The sequence below is a fragment of the Aulostomus chinensis genome, chromosome 15 (genome assembly GCF_037954235.1).
Source record: "Aulostomus chinensis isolate RoL2024-O1b breed Wild chromosome 15, RoL_Achi_v1.0, whole genome shotgun sequence".
In the NCBI taxonomy this organism is placed as follows: domain Eukaryota; kingdom Metazoa; phylum Chordata; class Actinopteri; order Syngnathiformes; family Aulostomidae; genus Aulostomus; species Aulostomus chinensis.
In genome coordinates, this window is record NC_141334.1 from 16,179,338 (window position 1) to 16,196,847 (window position 17,510).

Here is a 17,510-nt window from a genome sequence, read left to right on the forward strand (position 1 = left end):
CAGAACAATTAAAGTGGTTCATGGTGTTGGAGGGTGCCAATGCATCCCAGGAATCTGGCTGTCCATCAGGCAGCGAGGATGAGTTGCAAAGCTGTTCGTACCACAGATGGCTGATCAGTAGAAGTGACTTCTTATTTGTCTCGCCTGGAGCTGTCACTGTGTCTCATCACTAGTCCCACTTGGGAGCAAGGGTGTGTTTTGTTTTGTTTGTTTTTTCTGGTGTGCGCGTGTGTGTGTGTGTGTGTGTGTGTGTGTGTGCGTGTGTGTGTGTATGGTGTGTGTGTTGGAATGTGCAGCAGGTCAATTTTTATGGCGTTTATCTTGTGTTTTAATATATATATAAGGTTGTAAACATACATAGACATGCAGGGTATGTTTAAGATGTATTTAAACAAAACTGACACCAAAGTAATCTGCATTCTCTCAGTGTGTGTGTGCGTGTGTGTGCGTGTGTTTGTGTGTGTGTGTGTGTGTGTGTGTGTGTGTGTGTCTGTGTGCGTGTGTTTGTGTGTGTGTGTGTGTGTGTGTCTGTGTGTATTGGATCAGCCTGAAACGGACAGACTCACAGTTTGGCTGCATGCTGGGTGATTTAGAAGAAAGTCCATCTGTCTGTCTCTCTTCTCTTTAGAGGAATTTCACAAAAGAGCGTGGCTGTACTCGGCGCTCGCCAGCCTGATAGGTGGTGGACAAAGACTTGAATTGAATTTACTATGGGAGAGAAAAAAACCCCTCAAAACATGGTACATTTGACCATATTAGGACTTTACTAGGGTGATAGTAAAAAGATAATGTGGTAATACTGCGGTTTGTTGTCTCTACTGCACTGGGAAATGATAGCAAATGTTATTTACAGTATATACATCCCATAACACAAAAACTGGGCTAATGGAAGCTTTAACCATATTGGAAGTGTAGAAATTTTCCAAGTGTGGTGTTGTCTGGTGAACTTTGTCCTCCTGAAACAGTTAAGGTCACATTTTCCAACTTCGTGTGATGTCTTGAACGTTTATTTTGTGTTGCTTTTCCAGGTTTGTTCGGGGCCTGTTGAAGGCAGCCAGGGCCTCCAGGAACCATGTTGGCGGTACCCACCACCTTCTTTCTCATCATCCAGCTCTGTGTCAACCAGCTGCAGCATGGCCGCGCATCACACATTTCACCAGGTCAGAAAATGTTGAGCGGACAGACGTAAATTTAGCAGTAACGGTCTGTCTTTACCATCTCTGTGAAACCAATTATGTCGTTGCATCTCCTGCACCGACGGGCAGTCTTCATTCATTGAATCTGTTATTTTTGTTCATTCCTGATCACAAGGTATAAAGTATAAGCATACTGTATTTTTTTTATGGTGCCATCTTTTTTCAAACAGAGGGAAATTTAGAAATACATTCCTTGATAGAAGTACAGTACTTCAGTGCCATATATACTTAGTTACACTGCCCCCCTGTGGCTGAACGCATTGCAACACAGACCTTTGTATAAACAATATATTTATTTGATTCTTTATTCAAAACATTCTTCTATTTCCAGATTAGTAGTGGAGGATATTTTACGTGTGTGTGTGTGTGTATGAAAGCCTTTTCCTTGCTAGTCTGAAATTAGTTATATATAGTTATATGAAAGGACAAAAACGAACTAAAAGAGTTGCAACAAGCTGATAAACCACAGACTTTATAAGCTACTAACATTAAAAAGTGATTTATGTTTTTCACTTCTCTCATGCGAGCTTTATTTGGTTTCAAGCCTGCTTTTTCAGTTTTGTTACATTTCATGTCAGACTGGACATGTAGATAGTCCATAGCTAAATGTATTCTAGCACTAAATTCAACACTAAACATATCATTTGTTGCTGTGGCTTTGACTCCAGTCACATGACGATGTGATGGCACCCTCTAGTGGTGGAATTAGACAATGCCAAAGATGAGCAGTCTGAAGCAGCGTAGTCTGCACGGAAAGTCGAGCTCGTTAAATCAATGAAAGAACTGATAAATGACAGATACCTAACGAAATAATTCATAGTTTCAGTGATTGCCAAACACAGTATGAGTGGTTTCTACATTCAACAGTGTCTTGACCTAGTTTCTTGAGGAGATTCTGTTCCTCTTGAGACTAAAACATTTCTGAAAGTGTTCATTCTTCTTCTTCACCTTTCTGTGACTGCACAATTACATTTGTTTACACTTTGGTGATTATTACATTATGAAAAAGTGCTTCCAGAGCAGCATGTCATGTAAGTGGCATGGGTAAAGTCTTTTTTTTTTTTTTGCTTTTTGTGTATTTATTCAACAACTACAAATTAACTCCAACTCAGTGAGTCATCATTTGAAACCTCCTTTTCTTTATTATGGCAACCCCCTTGAAAATTTCCACATTCATCCATCAGTGTGATTTATTCATGTTGGTTAAACTGAAACACATGTTGCATCAAATTTGATTGTGTCTTTCTTTTACTTCGTTTGCAACACAAACAGATGCAGGTAAACACAGAGAGAGACGTGAGGTCATCACTCAAACACCTGAACCTGCAACCGACCAAGACAACGGCCTTGGATACAAAGGTACACGCTGTTGTCGTCGCTGCAGGCTATTTAACTTTGTTAAATAAATATTATCCTGCAAACTCTTCCTAGAGAAGCAGATACTGGCAGGTATTGGATGTTTGAACAGACTATTCATTCTCCTGTCCCTTCCCTTTAATTGTTCTCTCTCATCAAAATGTCAAACCTGATTTATCCAGTTTTATCTCAGCTGTTGGTTTCGATTTCCATGAAACACTTTCGCAGAAATGTCGGAGCTCTGACAAAGGCATGAGGTAGTCAAGCCAGATTGGGAATAATCTTAGAAAGATTAAATGATGATTACAATTCCCAGTATGAAGAAGTTGTTTCCTTTTTGCTGACAAAGATACCATTTACCACCAGTTCAGCAGCTGCAGACCTCAAGTGTTGTGTCTAAAGCTAACATTGCTCAGCGCCCCTGACTCCCTCCTTGCGCTGGTGTGGGATCTACTGGGATAACGTGAAGTAAATTGAGCTCCAGAGCAAATCTAAGAAAAAAAATGAGACGCTTAAGTGTTTTTTTTAGTTGAGTATGTTTTTGTCTACGTCTAATGCTTTAACAGTCTCCTTTTAAAGATAAGAAGTATATCTTTATATCATATTTAAAGTCTTTGTGTCCCAGAGGACAACCAGGTGAAAGGATATGAAACGGTCTTTATGACAGATAAATCCGTCTGATTATATTCACCAGGAGACAGAGAAGATGTCGAGTTTTGCTTTACCAAACTTAATCTGCGAGCGTCTCTCGGCGAGCTGCGACACTTTGTGTGACCCTGAGCAAAAGTTTAGAAACGATGACGGAGATATAAACAAGTGGAGCAAAGTGACGGTGCCAGAGAGCTGTCACATATGTTTGGATACGAGGAGAAAAGGAGAGTCGGCATGGAAAATGGAAGCAAGAACGGGGAGAAATACGAACGTGGGTGCAGCTAATAGCAGTGATGTGTTACATGCCCAGCTATTCACGGATCCAGCATCCACACATAATCATACATCGCGCTGTAAAAACCTGTATTTAAACTCTGCATCTGTATTTTTCACAGACAAAACAGTCGCCGGTGCCTAATCTAGAAGACGGAGCCAATTTTTGTTATTATTAACATTTTTTTTTGGAGGGGGGTCATCTAATTCCTCGCCTGGCTTCAAACCAGTTACATAGCTACTTCGGAGTGAAAGAAAAATCAATAAAAATAGGTCTGAGTATTTGGCAGGGTCTTCTGGAAATCCTCGCCATGTTGTGGGCTGTGTGTTGCTATGAAGACATGCATGTCTTTGTGTCCATTTTCCACCATCTGTTCCTGGAAATATTCATGTTGGAGATGCTTTGGAACGTGACCAGGCCATGTTGAGGCCACACGTGCACAAAGTAATAGCTCTACCGGTGAACCTACATCCTTTTGTTAATGCCGTCATTCAGTCTCGGCCCAATGGGAATAATAAAGTCGAGAAATGAGGAATGATGATGTGAAAAGAGAGATGTGATTGTGTAGTTTAGGGGAAAAGACAAACATTTAGGAGTGAATAATCGCTGGGTTGAACAGGCCAATGAAAATTCATGTAGACAAGGAGGAGTTATGGAATAAAGACACTGATGTTTTTTGTTTTTTTTAATAAAACCAGAAACATGTTCGTAATGAGGCTATAATTTAATATAAATGTTTTATTTTACCAATTTGTTATGACTCAGTTTTGAGCACTGGCTCCATACAGCATCCACATCAGGTAATTAGAGGATTTGAGGTCGAGAGGAGCAAGTAAACTTTGTTCAGTCTAAATATGACTTGGAAGACCTGTGACGTCACTGTCTCTTCAGTGTGTGTGTGTGTGTGTGTGTGTGTGTGCGCGCGCGCGTGCGTGTGTGTGTGTGAGTCCGGGACAGAGTGAGGTTGACATTTGCTACTCATTTTTGCTACAGATATTTAAACATTTTCAAATGTGTTTCTGCCTATTTAATAAACTACACTTGCCATATTGGAATATTTGTCAAATTGTCCACGATATCCCAAGAAAAAATAAGATAAACTCAAACAATCACAAGAATGTTGGAATTGTGTAATAAATTAGAGAATAATATACAGACAGAAAACACCCCGCTGAGATTGTTTTGCTCATACAAAGCAAAAATGTGCTTGTCTGTATTCATGAATCATCATAATAATACATTTGCATTATAGGATGCTTTTCTAGCCACTCAGAGACATTCAACATAAACTATAAAAAAAAAAGATTTAAAAACCATCAAAATTCACAACATGTGACATTAGGCACATATTGGGATTCATAATTGCTATTGTTGTCTCGCTAATAAGCCCCTTCTTCCGACATAGAGCCTTTCTAACAATAACAAAGATGATGATATAAACGGCAGAAACTGCTTCGGAACAATCATCTATGACTGACAAAGATACATTTAAAAAAAAATAGGATTTCATCAATCCAGGAGAGCAGCAGCCCTCACAGAGCTACACTGTGATGCAGCTGTTTAGCCAGCAGATGGCGCGCTGGCCTCCTCATGACTAGAGGGACACTTCTGAGGCTATTTCCTTAACTTCACAGTTTGAGAAGATTTTCAGCTCAATTAAATTTTATATAAAATGTAGAACATCATTCAGGCTAATCGTTTATTTGACATGTTTTATATTAAGTTATAATATGTTGCCCGCTCTAATTTCCCAGTGGTACATGCAGAAAGGTCAAAGGGTGAAAACCTGATCGATTTTTTTTTTTTTTTTTTTTTTGGTCACGGGAGCTTCTGCCCAGTGTGGGTGGAGACACATTTTACTGGCTCATTAAAAAAAAATCTCTTTTTCTCCTACATATACTGCCTGATGTTTCACGTGAATTTATATGCATATAAACGATGACATCCGACACTAAAGCCTTATCATGTTCACTTTTTCCTACTTTGATACATTTAGTCTACTTCATAGTTTGGTAATTATCGTCATCCAAAAGGTCACTCTTCATCTGGTTAATAATGATGGACACTTAAAGCGTTTAATTGGCAATTACAGTCCTTTATACTGTACTGCGGGCTTCTGCCATTTAACAGCTGTAGGACTAAATATTACATCTCATGTTTAGAGATTTTAACTCTTCACCTTCACATTCCGGTAATTTTCTATGATATCAGTCGCCTGGATCTTCAGGGACGGAGTTTGTAGCTGAACCCTGTGGAGCTTTGTGTTGTGAATGTTTCCGTTTTGCGGTTAAATGGTGCCTGACTCGGAGGAATCTCCTCTCCTCTGCTCCAGTAGCAGCAAGAAGCAGCAGCAGCAGCAGCAGCAGTGCGCGCTCAGACGCACGACAGCAGCGCTGCGCCTTCAACCAAACCGGAGTCATTCAAACCACTAAAGTGACTGCAACTGGACGCTTCCACCCAGTCGGATTCTCGCTCTTAAAAGCCTCCTTTTTAAAATGGGAAATACTCGAGACTCTTGATCACCGATGAATTCCGCCAAGTTGCCACTATTTGGAAGTGAGGAGTTACACAGGAGTGGAAGGAGGAAATCCAATTAGTGTTGAGAGGAATACTTCTCCACTAAAACGCAACGATGCCGAACTTTGAGATTAAACAGAATTCGCCCTCCGAGGAGCAGCAGCAGCAGCAGCTCTGAGCGTTGTGATCCAGCAACTCCGCATGAAGCAGAAGTTGTGATTTAGATGAATTAGACAACACAAAGCGCGTTGGAAGAGTGGATTACACCGTCTCCCGCTGCTCCTCAATGATGCCTTCCCGTTTCATGGGAATTTACTGTCTTCTGGCGTTTCTGCACTTTTGTTCAGGTACTAGTTGCTTATTTTTGAACACGTTTCTCTCCCCCCCCCCCTACCTTAAAAAAAAGTTGTAGAAATAATAGTTAAAAACAGACAGGGAGTGATGTTCTGTCATATCACCCTACTGGTCAGTACCAGGATATACGCACCCCCCCCCCCCCCCCATTCTGCTTGTTTAAAGTAACCCCCCCCCCCACCGCCTTTGTAGGTCACAAGCTTTTATAAGCTGCTATTATCACACCAGTAAGCCATATTCTGAATGGTTTTATGGTGTTTTATGTATGATAAGATCACCGTCCTGACCCAGAACTGCATGAGCCCAGTTATCACGCTCCTGCTTTATGAGCTGCTGGATAATGAGGAACAGGGAGACTACTTGAAGGGTCCCTATACACCAGTCAGACCAGTATTATTTTCACTAGATGGAAATGAGGCCCCTGTGCTCTGCCACTGTCATAGTTATTTCCGCATGGAGGATTCATTACTAGATAAGTCTGTCATCACACATCAGATGAACTCTCAGCTCCGTAAAACTACAACGCGGTCCATGTCTGATTGGTAAGCTGCAATAGAAGAAGAAATCCCTGCAGTACCCCCCTTCCCCCCTGCCCCCCTGCTCAAAAAAAGTCTTGAATTTGTTGTTTTATTGTGAGAGTGCTTACATCTGCGGCGGTTGAGCTGACCACAAGTTTAAATATTGCAGTCATTATCAACCCTGCGTAGTCAGGTTATTGGAAGAGAAATGTAATCACGTCCTCTGTGCTGAGGGTTGGATAGACTGAGATGAAGAATTTTGCATGATGATTGTTAGTTTTTCGTTGCAACTGAAGTCAAATCTCAACAAAATAACAGAATAAGCCGCTAAAGTGACTTTTTTAAGCTATAGGACCAGCTTTAACCTGAAAAACTGCCTAGGAAATAACGACATGGATGTGTTTGTGATCATTTTCGTCTTCCATAAAAAGAAAGAAGCTCTTTTGTTGTTATCGCAGATAAATAAGAGGGTCATAAGGTTAAATTTTTTTCCCCACTGGCTTCAATCCCGTTCAGCCTGCAAGACAAAGACAGCTGTCAGTAACATTAGCAGTAGCCACAGACTGAAAAAAAAAAAGAAAAGAAAAAAGAAGAAAGAGCAGTATGTGTTCAGCGGTGGCGCTCTCGTAAGTGTGTGACAGTGAACGATGGCTTCATTTGGTGCTCTTGGTGTTTTCCAGCAGCCTTATTCAAGCTGTTTGCCCCCATGACAGCTTTAGTAATTTGCCTACTACAGAATGCATGTCAGTTAATCACCTCACTGTAGGGTGGGAGACGGTTCTTTAAAATGGATATATTACACTCCATAATAGCTTTTATTTGCATAACGCTTTGCAATGTACTGAATGTTCCAATCAGAGTTGGATACTGTTCATTTTGGCTCGAACCGCCGTAGTGCTGTGTACTCAATGTTATTTTCACTATAATAACATTAATGTGATTTCAGTTGTACAAAAAAAAAAAAAGTGCATATTTCTCAGTTTCTTGCTGCCAATGTTAGCTGCAGCTGCTGCGGGGAACTTGACTTTCAGACCCGAGGTGTCAAGGTTAGCATTTATTTTGGGTTTGACCAGGTGTTCCCACCGGTTTACGTGCATTGCCGCGGCTAAATTTGCTTTACATGTTACAAATACTGCTGTGAGTGTGGTTCATGGCAAGTTTAAAAAGGTGTAGCGCACGCTAGAGACTGTGTGCTGGGGTTGAACACGTTGCTGAGGTGGCTTCACATGGCCTCCGTAGACTCTATCCTCTAACCCACATGCGCTCCCAAGTACCAGCATTTTGAAAAAGACAAAGTGATTTCATGTGCCTCCCTGCATTGAACGAGTGTTTCGCAGGTTTGTGTTTGTCCTCCTGATTTAACATGAATATCTGCAGTGATAGTTGTGCATATAGGAGGATTTCATCACGATGTTTTGAACTTGCTACAAGTGCATGTGCTTCCCCTACTATAGTTTTATCCAGCAATATGAAGATCTCTCTTTGAAAATGATCTCTGTTGCTGATTGCAATCTACATGATTACAAGCTTTTCCTCCTTAATTGTGTTTATGTTACTAAATCATTCCACAGGACTACAAAATCATGGCAAAAATGAACCATCATAATAACCCTTAAAGCTGTTTGTTTTACTGACTTCATTTTGTGATGAAGGAGAAGTGCTTTGAGATTTTTATTTTAGTTGAAATAAATCTAGATTCGGGTGATACGGATAGAAGAAGACACTTGGCCTCGTCCTCTCTGATCTCCATTCTTGCTCTTACCTGCATTCTACCTGCTTTGTTGTTGCTTTGGTGCTCTGAAAACGCTGATTGGAGGGAAATAAGTGAGGCTTATTTTAGCAAAAGATCATCTCATCCTCATGTTAGCGACAAAGTATCAATCTGATAAAGACAACAACACATTTCTACAATCTGATAAAGACAACAACGACATTTCTAACGACCTTAACCCGAGTGAGGTCATAGTCGTTATATCCTTGTAGGTTATAAACAGGAAGATTTTTAGAAGAAACACCTCAATCAAAATATTATCTTATTTTGAATAAGGTCACGTAAATGTAGCCAGTAGCTGTTGAGGGAACTCCACAGGGAAGAGTCCGGCCGAGACGTCTGGCGTTGCCCACAGGTTAGAGGTCACATGTAGTTGCTCGGACTGACACTCAAGGGTGCAAGAGCTTGTTGTTGTGACCTGAAATGCTACATGTTACAGAATAGGGGACCTTAAGTAATGGTGGCTGTCTTGGAGGGAGCTGACCCGCTTTGTGGTCCTCTTAGCCGGTAGTCTTTGTGATGGTGACAGTGAGGAGCTGAGGCTCTCCAGCTAATGAGGTTTTCCTTGGCTATGGATGACGGGGCTGATAGGACATCTTTGTACGCCAGCGAGGCCTCCTTTGTTTGTCGGATGGAATTGTCAGATTCCTTCTGCTCTTCCTTAGAAATAATGAAACTAATAAGCTTCAGTGGTGGTGGAGCATCTTCATTAATGTTGCTTATACGGTTGAGCGTTTGGGGCGGAAAGAAAAACAAGAAAATCAATTCACAATTCCATCTCTCCCTCTGCTTGTATTCCTTTAAAAAAAAAAACAGTTTTTTTCATCTTTACTGTTGTGACAACGGTGACAATGACAGAGCCTTTCCTGCTCTCAGTTTTTGAGCAGTGTATATTTTTCTCACTGATCCTCGGGGTCTCTGTCACCTGATGTAAGGCTCTTGTGTCTACTGACTTCTCCAGAGTAACACTATACAGAAACCAGGTCATGATGAATGAATGCAGGTTTTTTTTTCAGGTTCCAGACTTTGTCCAACAGTAAGTGAGTACTGAAGCTAGAATATAGAGACTGTATTTCTTTTGCCCCCCCCCCCCCCCCCCGCTGCAATTGTTTGGTTCTGACTGAACGTGCATAAATCCATCCGTAATGGTTTAACATCAGCTCATCTTTAATGCGTGTTTTTGGATTGTGTGCTGAAAGCTGTGATTCATGATTGCTTCCCTTGTTTATTTGCTGGTTTCCTGTGGTGCTTTGAGGCTGAGCGTGGTTGCAGACCCTGGGGGAGCAAAGCTACTGAGAGCTTTAACAAGTGCCTGTGGGCCTGAAGTTCACAGGTCATCACACCTTTGCTCAGGCATCCACACACCAGGACACATAGAACTCCTCATTTTGAGGAGGATCGATTACATCTGCCTGCTGTATACAAAGGTAGCAGGTTCCTTGCCTGAGGGACCCCACCACCACCACTACACACACACACACAACACACACACACACACACACACACACACACACACACACACACACACACACCCGGACCTTTCCCTCGTCTGTCACTTGTCTCCTGTCAGTCAACTATTTCAGGTGTTTTAACAGACAGTACTACATTAAAACACAGCAGTCTTTATTACATAAGCATTATCAGACACAAAATAGAGAAACAAGTGTGAAAATGTAGTTTAAATAAAACATAACAGGGTCTTCGACCAGGAGGACCTCCGGGCTCAGGCCCTAATTAAAGGAACACAGTTTGATGCATTTGATGCAAGTGAAACATTGAATTCCTGAGTTCCCAGTCTGAATTTTTAACTGGAACCACCTCTGAGGCCTTAGTTCCCACTCAGAAACTGGGAGATACCTCATGAACCCTGAGTCCACAATTCAAAATGGCTTCTCCATGCATCAGTTCCTTGAGTGCTTTGGAAAAGCATAGTGTTTAGTACTTTTATGTCTAATTGTATGCATTAAATCTGTCGTCCACACACACACACACACACACACACACACACACACACACACACACACACACACACACACACACACAAACACACACACACACACACGCAGTACTAGACATGTTACTATAATGTTTATGTGAACAAAATGCCACACAGAATGTTGTCATCAACCGCTGTTGCTAATGGCTAAAGTAGCGGAAACAGTGTGTGTGTATTGTCTCTCTTTTTTTTCTTTTTTTCTTTTACTTTATCCCACCTCTTTAACTAGACCACAGTCAATTGGGTGTGACATCATTCCTAGGTCTGAGGTAAATTGAACACACTCATCCTCCATGATTAGTAGCAGCGGTCGCTCTTCTTGTCCTCAACAATGTTTTCACGTCCTAAGTCACAATCAGGTGCTCAGCAGATTTCGTTGACATTTTTTACCAAAAATGTACAATATCTTATAATTTAGAGTTTTTACTGACTGAATATTCTGATACCAGTTTAAGCTCCTCCTCGTTTCTTTTGTGCACCGATTGCATCTCACAGATGTTCCTGAGCCGTGACATTCCCTTGGGTTGGTGCTTTTCTCCAGGCTGTTTTCACTCTTTTGGCCGTAGTTTCCTGCTCTGGGGTCACTGAGGCACTCTGGGTAATGACTTCTGTAGATAAATCCACTATTTCATCGTCTTGTGGTTTTATAAGTGATTTTGAAGACATCTCTAACGTGAAATGTGTGGTTAATCTTTGTATCCAGCTTGTTTCCTCCTCTGCAAGTCAGGATGGGCTGAGACAGGAAGATTGTTTTTTTTTTCCCCAGACAAACTGTCTCTGAAACAAATTTTCTACCCTGCAACTTGTCCATCAATGATTGGAGGGAATCCAGTAATGATTGAGGTGCTACAGCGGCTGCTCGCAGAATGATGCTGTTCTGTATTCCTCAAGGATTTGGGGTTTAAGAGTAATTGGGTGAATTCATATTTGAAAGGACAGCTTTAAAGGTCATGGCGATAGTATGACCTCTTAGATGCCTCTTGATGATCTCCGTGAGTCATCTCCTCGCCAGGCAGGCGGTTGATAATCGATGGCGTCAATATGCTTAGTGGATCTTTCACGGTATTTTCCCTTTCACGCCCAGGAGAAGACGTATTCGCACACAAGGCCTCGATTGAGCCGGCACTGTCTATTGAATGTTAGATTAGCTTGAAAAAAGGAAGAGCTGACTATCGCGTGCATCACCCATCCATCTTCCATTTCCTCAGCCCTTCTCATCTTTCTCCTTCATTCGTCTCCTGTCTGTCTCCGTCATTACCGACAGGGTTCAAAGCCCTGGATGTGAAGACTGCTGCATAAAGAGCAGTTTTCCCACCAGAGCATCTTCCACCGAGGCGCCCAAAACATGCATAACTTGCTTTAATTAGCGGATCTATTATTAGTTGATTTTGTTTGGGGTTGGGGTGCACACATGAAGACATACATGAAGCTGATGGCTCTGAGAGTTTTGACGACATACCTTTTCTTTGGGCGTTTAATAAGTGGGATTGCAGGATTGCAATAACTGGTTTGATCAATTAACATAGACACTACAGAATTAGTGCACCGTTTGATGTTGTATTATTGCATTGGATGTGCGGACTTGTGGATGGATCCACCTTAATTAAATAATTAGAGCTATGCTGTTGATGGAAGTAAGATGGTTTAAGCAACGGAGTTCATTCCAAATATCCAGGTTTTCTTCCATTTGTCATAAACCCAACTGGTGCCCTGTTTTGGAGAAATTCTTGGTAACGGACCTCAGACTGGCTTTGATGCTGCATAGCAACAGAAGCAAGGCGTCATTTCCGGTAGTACAGTTGGCTGTCAAAGTAGTGGAGGGAGAATGGATTTTTGAGCATGTTGTGTTTTTGTTGTTATGGATATTTGGGTATGGATATTATTATTAGATAGATTATTATTAGATATAATAAAATCAGAGCTGCAACGATCATTTCTTTTTATTATCAATTAAATACTTTTTCCAAATTGGTTGAATACTTGTATGGCGTTATAAATATTAAAAAAAAAAAATGATGGAAAAATACCAATCGTAATCCCATCAGTGACGTCATCAGATGTTCTTTTTCTTTTTCTTTTTGCTTGACCAACAATACCCCAAACCCACTTTTACTATCATATGAGACAAGGGCAAGCAGCTAAAGCTAAAGCTGTTTTTAAAAGTGACTGAATGATTATGCTGCTGTCAAACTAGCTGCCCATTTGCAGCTTTGATAAAAATGTATCCGCGCACAGCCAAACCAAAGCCTGCTTTCCTGTAAGAAGTAATAAACCTCCAGGGGGATGATGAGGGGACGTTCCTGATGTTACCACAGGTTGACTTTGTAATATGTACCTCTCAAAGCATCTGGAACCTTTTGTCACTTGTTCTCATTAGCGGGTGGAGGAGTCAGTGGGAGATATTTGTAATCCGTCGGAAGCGCCGTGTGACAGATGTAACACACACTGTGAATAACAAAAAGATGTTGTCCATGACGCAGAGCTGCAGACTGCTTCAATCTGTTCGGTCATTCAGCCTGATGAACTGGAAAGAAGTTTGATCCCCTATGAGTCATTTTTGGAATATTAAGTAATGTTGACTTAAGAAGTCTCACAGTATGTTGATGACACAGCGTTTTAGATTGCAGCTGCCATTACTGCAACATTTACTTTTGTGCTTTTCCTCTCACTTCATTATATGTTTGAGGGCCCACAGACCGCATCAAGGAGACAAGAATCTTTTCAGCAGTCATAAAAAATTCTTTAAAAAATTAAACATATCTATTTATCTTACTCAAAAATGTATGTATGTAGGAGCAAAACCAATAGATTAAAACAAATGCAGACCGACACAAAGCAGAAGGAGGAAAAAAAAATAGAGGCTTCTGGCTAAAGAGTACAGACGACTAGAATGTCCATAATCATACATAAATTAAAGCAATTACACAAAAATGCGAATAATACAAGTGTCAATGATCAAAATATAGGCAGATTAATCTGAAAAAAAACAGCAGTGGAGAAACATAAAAAAGATTATTTATTTATCATTTTGTATGAATTTCTTTAAGAATAATTATTTATCATTATTATTTCACGTATTTACATATTTATTGAGGGTCCTGGCAGTGTTTGTCCTCCGTAACCGAATTAATTCTGAACAAAAGCGTGGACAAGGATGCTGTCGAGGTTTTGTTTTGTTTTTTGACACATGTGGCCCTTAGTGGTGGCATTTTGAAATACAGTAATTAACTGTATGAACACAGAGATAAAAGGAACCTGCAGGCGGTCATTAATCTCACAGACATTTTGTTCCCATAGCCTGTGATTTCCCACTGCAGTAAAAACCAAGGGAGCAAACTTAAGCCTCCAATCAACCAAACTACCTGCACTGTTTAGCTCACTTCAAACAGCCACTTTACTGCAGCAAGATTAGTATCAAGTCTGTACTGTAGCCAGAGTTTTATATATATATATATATATAAATATAAATATATATATATATATATAAATATAAATATATATATATATATATATATATATATATATATATATATATATATATATATATATATACAGTATATATTTCCAAACATGGTTGTTTTGGTATTGACATTTGTGATAAATTGGTGCTTTCTACATTTTTTTTTGTTGTTGAGAAATTGTTCCAATTACATTGAACAGATGAACAATGTTCCTTCAATCAGCTGATGATCAACCATTGCCAAGATTTTCACACAAGTAACAGCGTTTTTATTTTATTATATTTTATTCGATTTTATTTTGAAAGGAAGGTCCCTTGGAGATAAAAACGGCACAAAGAGTTTCACAGAAAAATAAAATCATGATACGCAATAAATGATACACACATGAGAGAAAGTAAGAGAAAAAAAAATCAAAAAATAAATGCCATATCATCCAAAATATATCAATTTTTACCCTAGAAACAACACTTGAAGCTTTTTTGTTCTACATTGAGACGTGTGGACTCATAACCACAGCTTTACTTTACCTTTAACCTTCAGTCTATACTAGCGTCCCTGCGTCAACGTGTGATCAACAGCAGCACCGCAGCAAAGATATCAGAGATGCACTTTCTCCAAATTCCCACATGATAAACCATTTTCATTCCCCTCATGAGTTCGGAAGGTTTTAACTGCTCATAGATTGACATCATTTCACGAGGATAATATTATCTTTTCAATCATGGCAAAGAAAAAAAAAGAAAGGAAAGTGAAAAGCAATTTATCAAGACGGCACTTGGAAGAGTATTTGCCCAGTGGAGGTGATTGACATAAGCAGGTTTGTTGTGAAAAAAGAGGTCAGGATAGAACGGAGCTGCAGAATCCAGTTCTCCACCGTGCTGAACTCTTGACACGGTGGCTGTTCCCAGCACGGCACTTTATTGCTGTTTATAGTTCCACATCTTGCTATAGGTAATAGAATGGTGTCTGAAAAATACTGTAGGCGTTTCTGGATGTATGTGGTGATCTTTTTCCTTTTAGGCTTTTTTTTAATATATATAAATGGAGCTCTTGGCTTCGTGAAACTGAAAAAAAAACTTTGGATCGGATCGACTCAAATAGCAGGTTGCATCAGAATGACTTTAAAAAAACAACACGCCCGTATGTTTGTAAAGACAATTAAAAGTTTGTCAAATGTGAGATGCGGTATTGAAAATGAGGACCGTTTTGATTAAAATAAGTATGCGGCAGCAGCAGAAGCAGCAGCTGTGTTATGATAAGATTTGCATTCGCTTTCTTGGCTGGACTGCAGCCGAGTTGTCAGTCACACATTGCTGTCTTTGAAACCCACAGACGGACGGAAGACTTAAAACTGTTTGGAGAAACAACAACAGGTTGCATTTAGCGCTGTTTCTTTATTAGCGGTATCAGGTTAGTGGGGTTTGTCAAAGAAACAAGTAATGTGTCAGATTTATCTTAAATGCTTCAAGTCCAAACAAAGAACACGATACTTTGATGGGTCAAACCAGCTCAGATGAGAGGCGTTTGAATCATGCATCAGTTAAATGCTCCTGATTCAGCATTTATTCATGTATTCTTCACATTCTTCGTGAGGTAATTTTGCATAAATGTCAACAGGTGTCGGTCAGAATGCAGAATCAGAGCACTGGTTGTAAAAGAACAGAGGGTTAAAAACGAGAATACACGTGTTATATTCTGCTAGAGATCTCGACAAAACGGAAAATATTACATCTTTGCTGTAGGATGTTTTCCCCCCCCATTACCTGTAAAATTACAACTCGTACATACTTATCTATTTAAGTATTAAACTGAGTGTGGTATTATTTTGTGAACTTGTTTTTTTTTCCTTCTTTCCACCTAACCAACCAAAACTGATAATTATACAGTATGTATGTTTTATAAGATCTCAAATAATTTCTCGTGATGTGTTGACGCTCTGGTCAGGAGGTTGGTTTCTTCATTTTAGAGATGCTGACAGAATTTTTCGGATGTTTTCCATATTTCCATATTCGGTTAACATTGCGACAGTAGAAAGGGTTTGGCATTAGCCAGGACCTCGTGATATAATGAGTATCACGATACTTTGTTCTCGATACGCGAGTATCATGATATCACGATATATTGCGATATTCTACTTAGTTCGGTGACAGGGAACTATACAGCTACACATGCAAGTTTCGTTGTGTTTGTACATCAGATGTGAAAATGTCTGGTGCTAACCACTGCACCACCGTGCCGCCGTATATGTACATATATACACATGTATGTGTGTGTATATATGCACACACACACACACACACACACACACACACACACACACACACACACACACACACACGCACACCCTATTTGGCATTAATTACTCTAATGGCTCTTCTTTGTGTGATGGATGATGACTTTAAATGACTTTTATCACGCAGTACACTTTTTAGAATTTTATTCAACTGACGTTACGACCGTACTAATGACTATTTTGACTGAACAGACTGTATGTTGCGCACGTCATCACAAAAGTATGGTATGTAAGACTGGTGTCATGAATAACAGCAGACCACCTGTGTGCCGATACAGGAACTGTTCTTCTCATGGGAAGTTTGACTTTCAGGCTTTTGCCTGAGTGATAATCAATGGTCTATATACAGACTTTTACTTTCCACTGAACATTTAATGGAGTGAGGATAAGCCTCTCAGATGGGCTGCTGGCCTTTCAAGGCAGCGGTGCTCTTAAGGTGTTTCTCAGCTCTGATACAGAAGGTAACCTCCGCGCTATCGCTCTCCTCAGCGTATAAAAATGTATATAAAAGTGGTATATAAATGGATATTTTTTGATTCACTGAAGTTGAGGTTGTACGGGCTTTTCAACTGTAGGGTCTTATCTGCGCTCGTGCTTGTAGACATGCTCCCGAAGACGTTTTCAGAAGGACATAGAAAATAAGGAGGAAACAGATAACATTCTACTCCAGAAAACTGAATTATTTTCGGGGATGGAATTTCAGTCAGATCTCTTCTCTCGATGTCATTCAGATGAACTACAAGATCACGCATCACGCCGGGACTGGGCGATCCGCTCTGTTTCAGAACCCCCAAATCTGTTCAGTGCTGATTTCACGATCCTGTTGCTCGAAGGGTGGGAGGAGTGACATCACTGGCGAACAGGGCGGAGAGAGAGGCTGAGTTAGTGGTGAAGAAATCAAGCGGTCCAAGTCCATAACCAGTCCAGGTTTCTGATGACCTTTATTACCGACTAACAGGCAGTGAACGTTGCTTCTGTACAACTGTTATTAATGTACTCATAGCAGACAGTAGATGAGCCCGAGAAGCTGAACAGGTGACCCAGTCTTCTTTGGAAAAAAAAATCAATCAGGATCCATCAATTCAACCACTGATTAAGGATCTGAACACCTGAACACAACAAA

The 17,510-nt window shown here is 40.3% G+C and overlaps 1 protein-coding gene across 1 annotated transcript in view; it reads left to right on the top strand.

Moving 5' to 3' along the window:
• Positions 1-5,715: 5,715 nt before the first annotated feature.
• The window catches only part of LOC147248939 (roundabout homolog 1-like), an 83,783-nt gene continuing 71,988 nt past the window's right edge, over positions 5,716-17,510 (top strand). Inside the window, exon 1 of the mRNA XM_086225984.1 lies at positions 5,716-6,341. Within this exon, the coding sequence (XP_086082110.1) occupies positions 6,281-6,341 (61 nt within the window). The 5' untranslated portion in view covers positions 5,716-6,280. The remainder of the gene's footprint in view (positions 6,342-17,510) is intronic.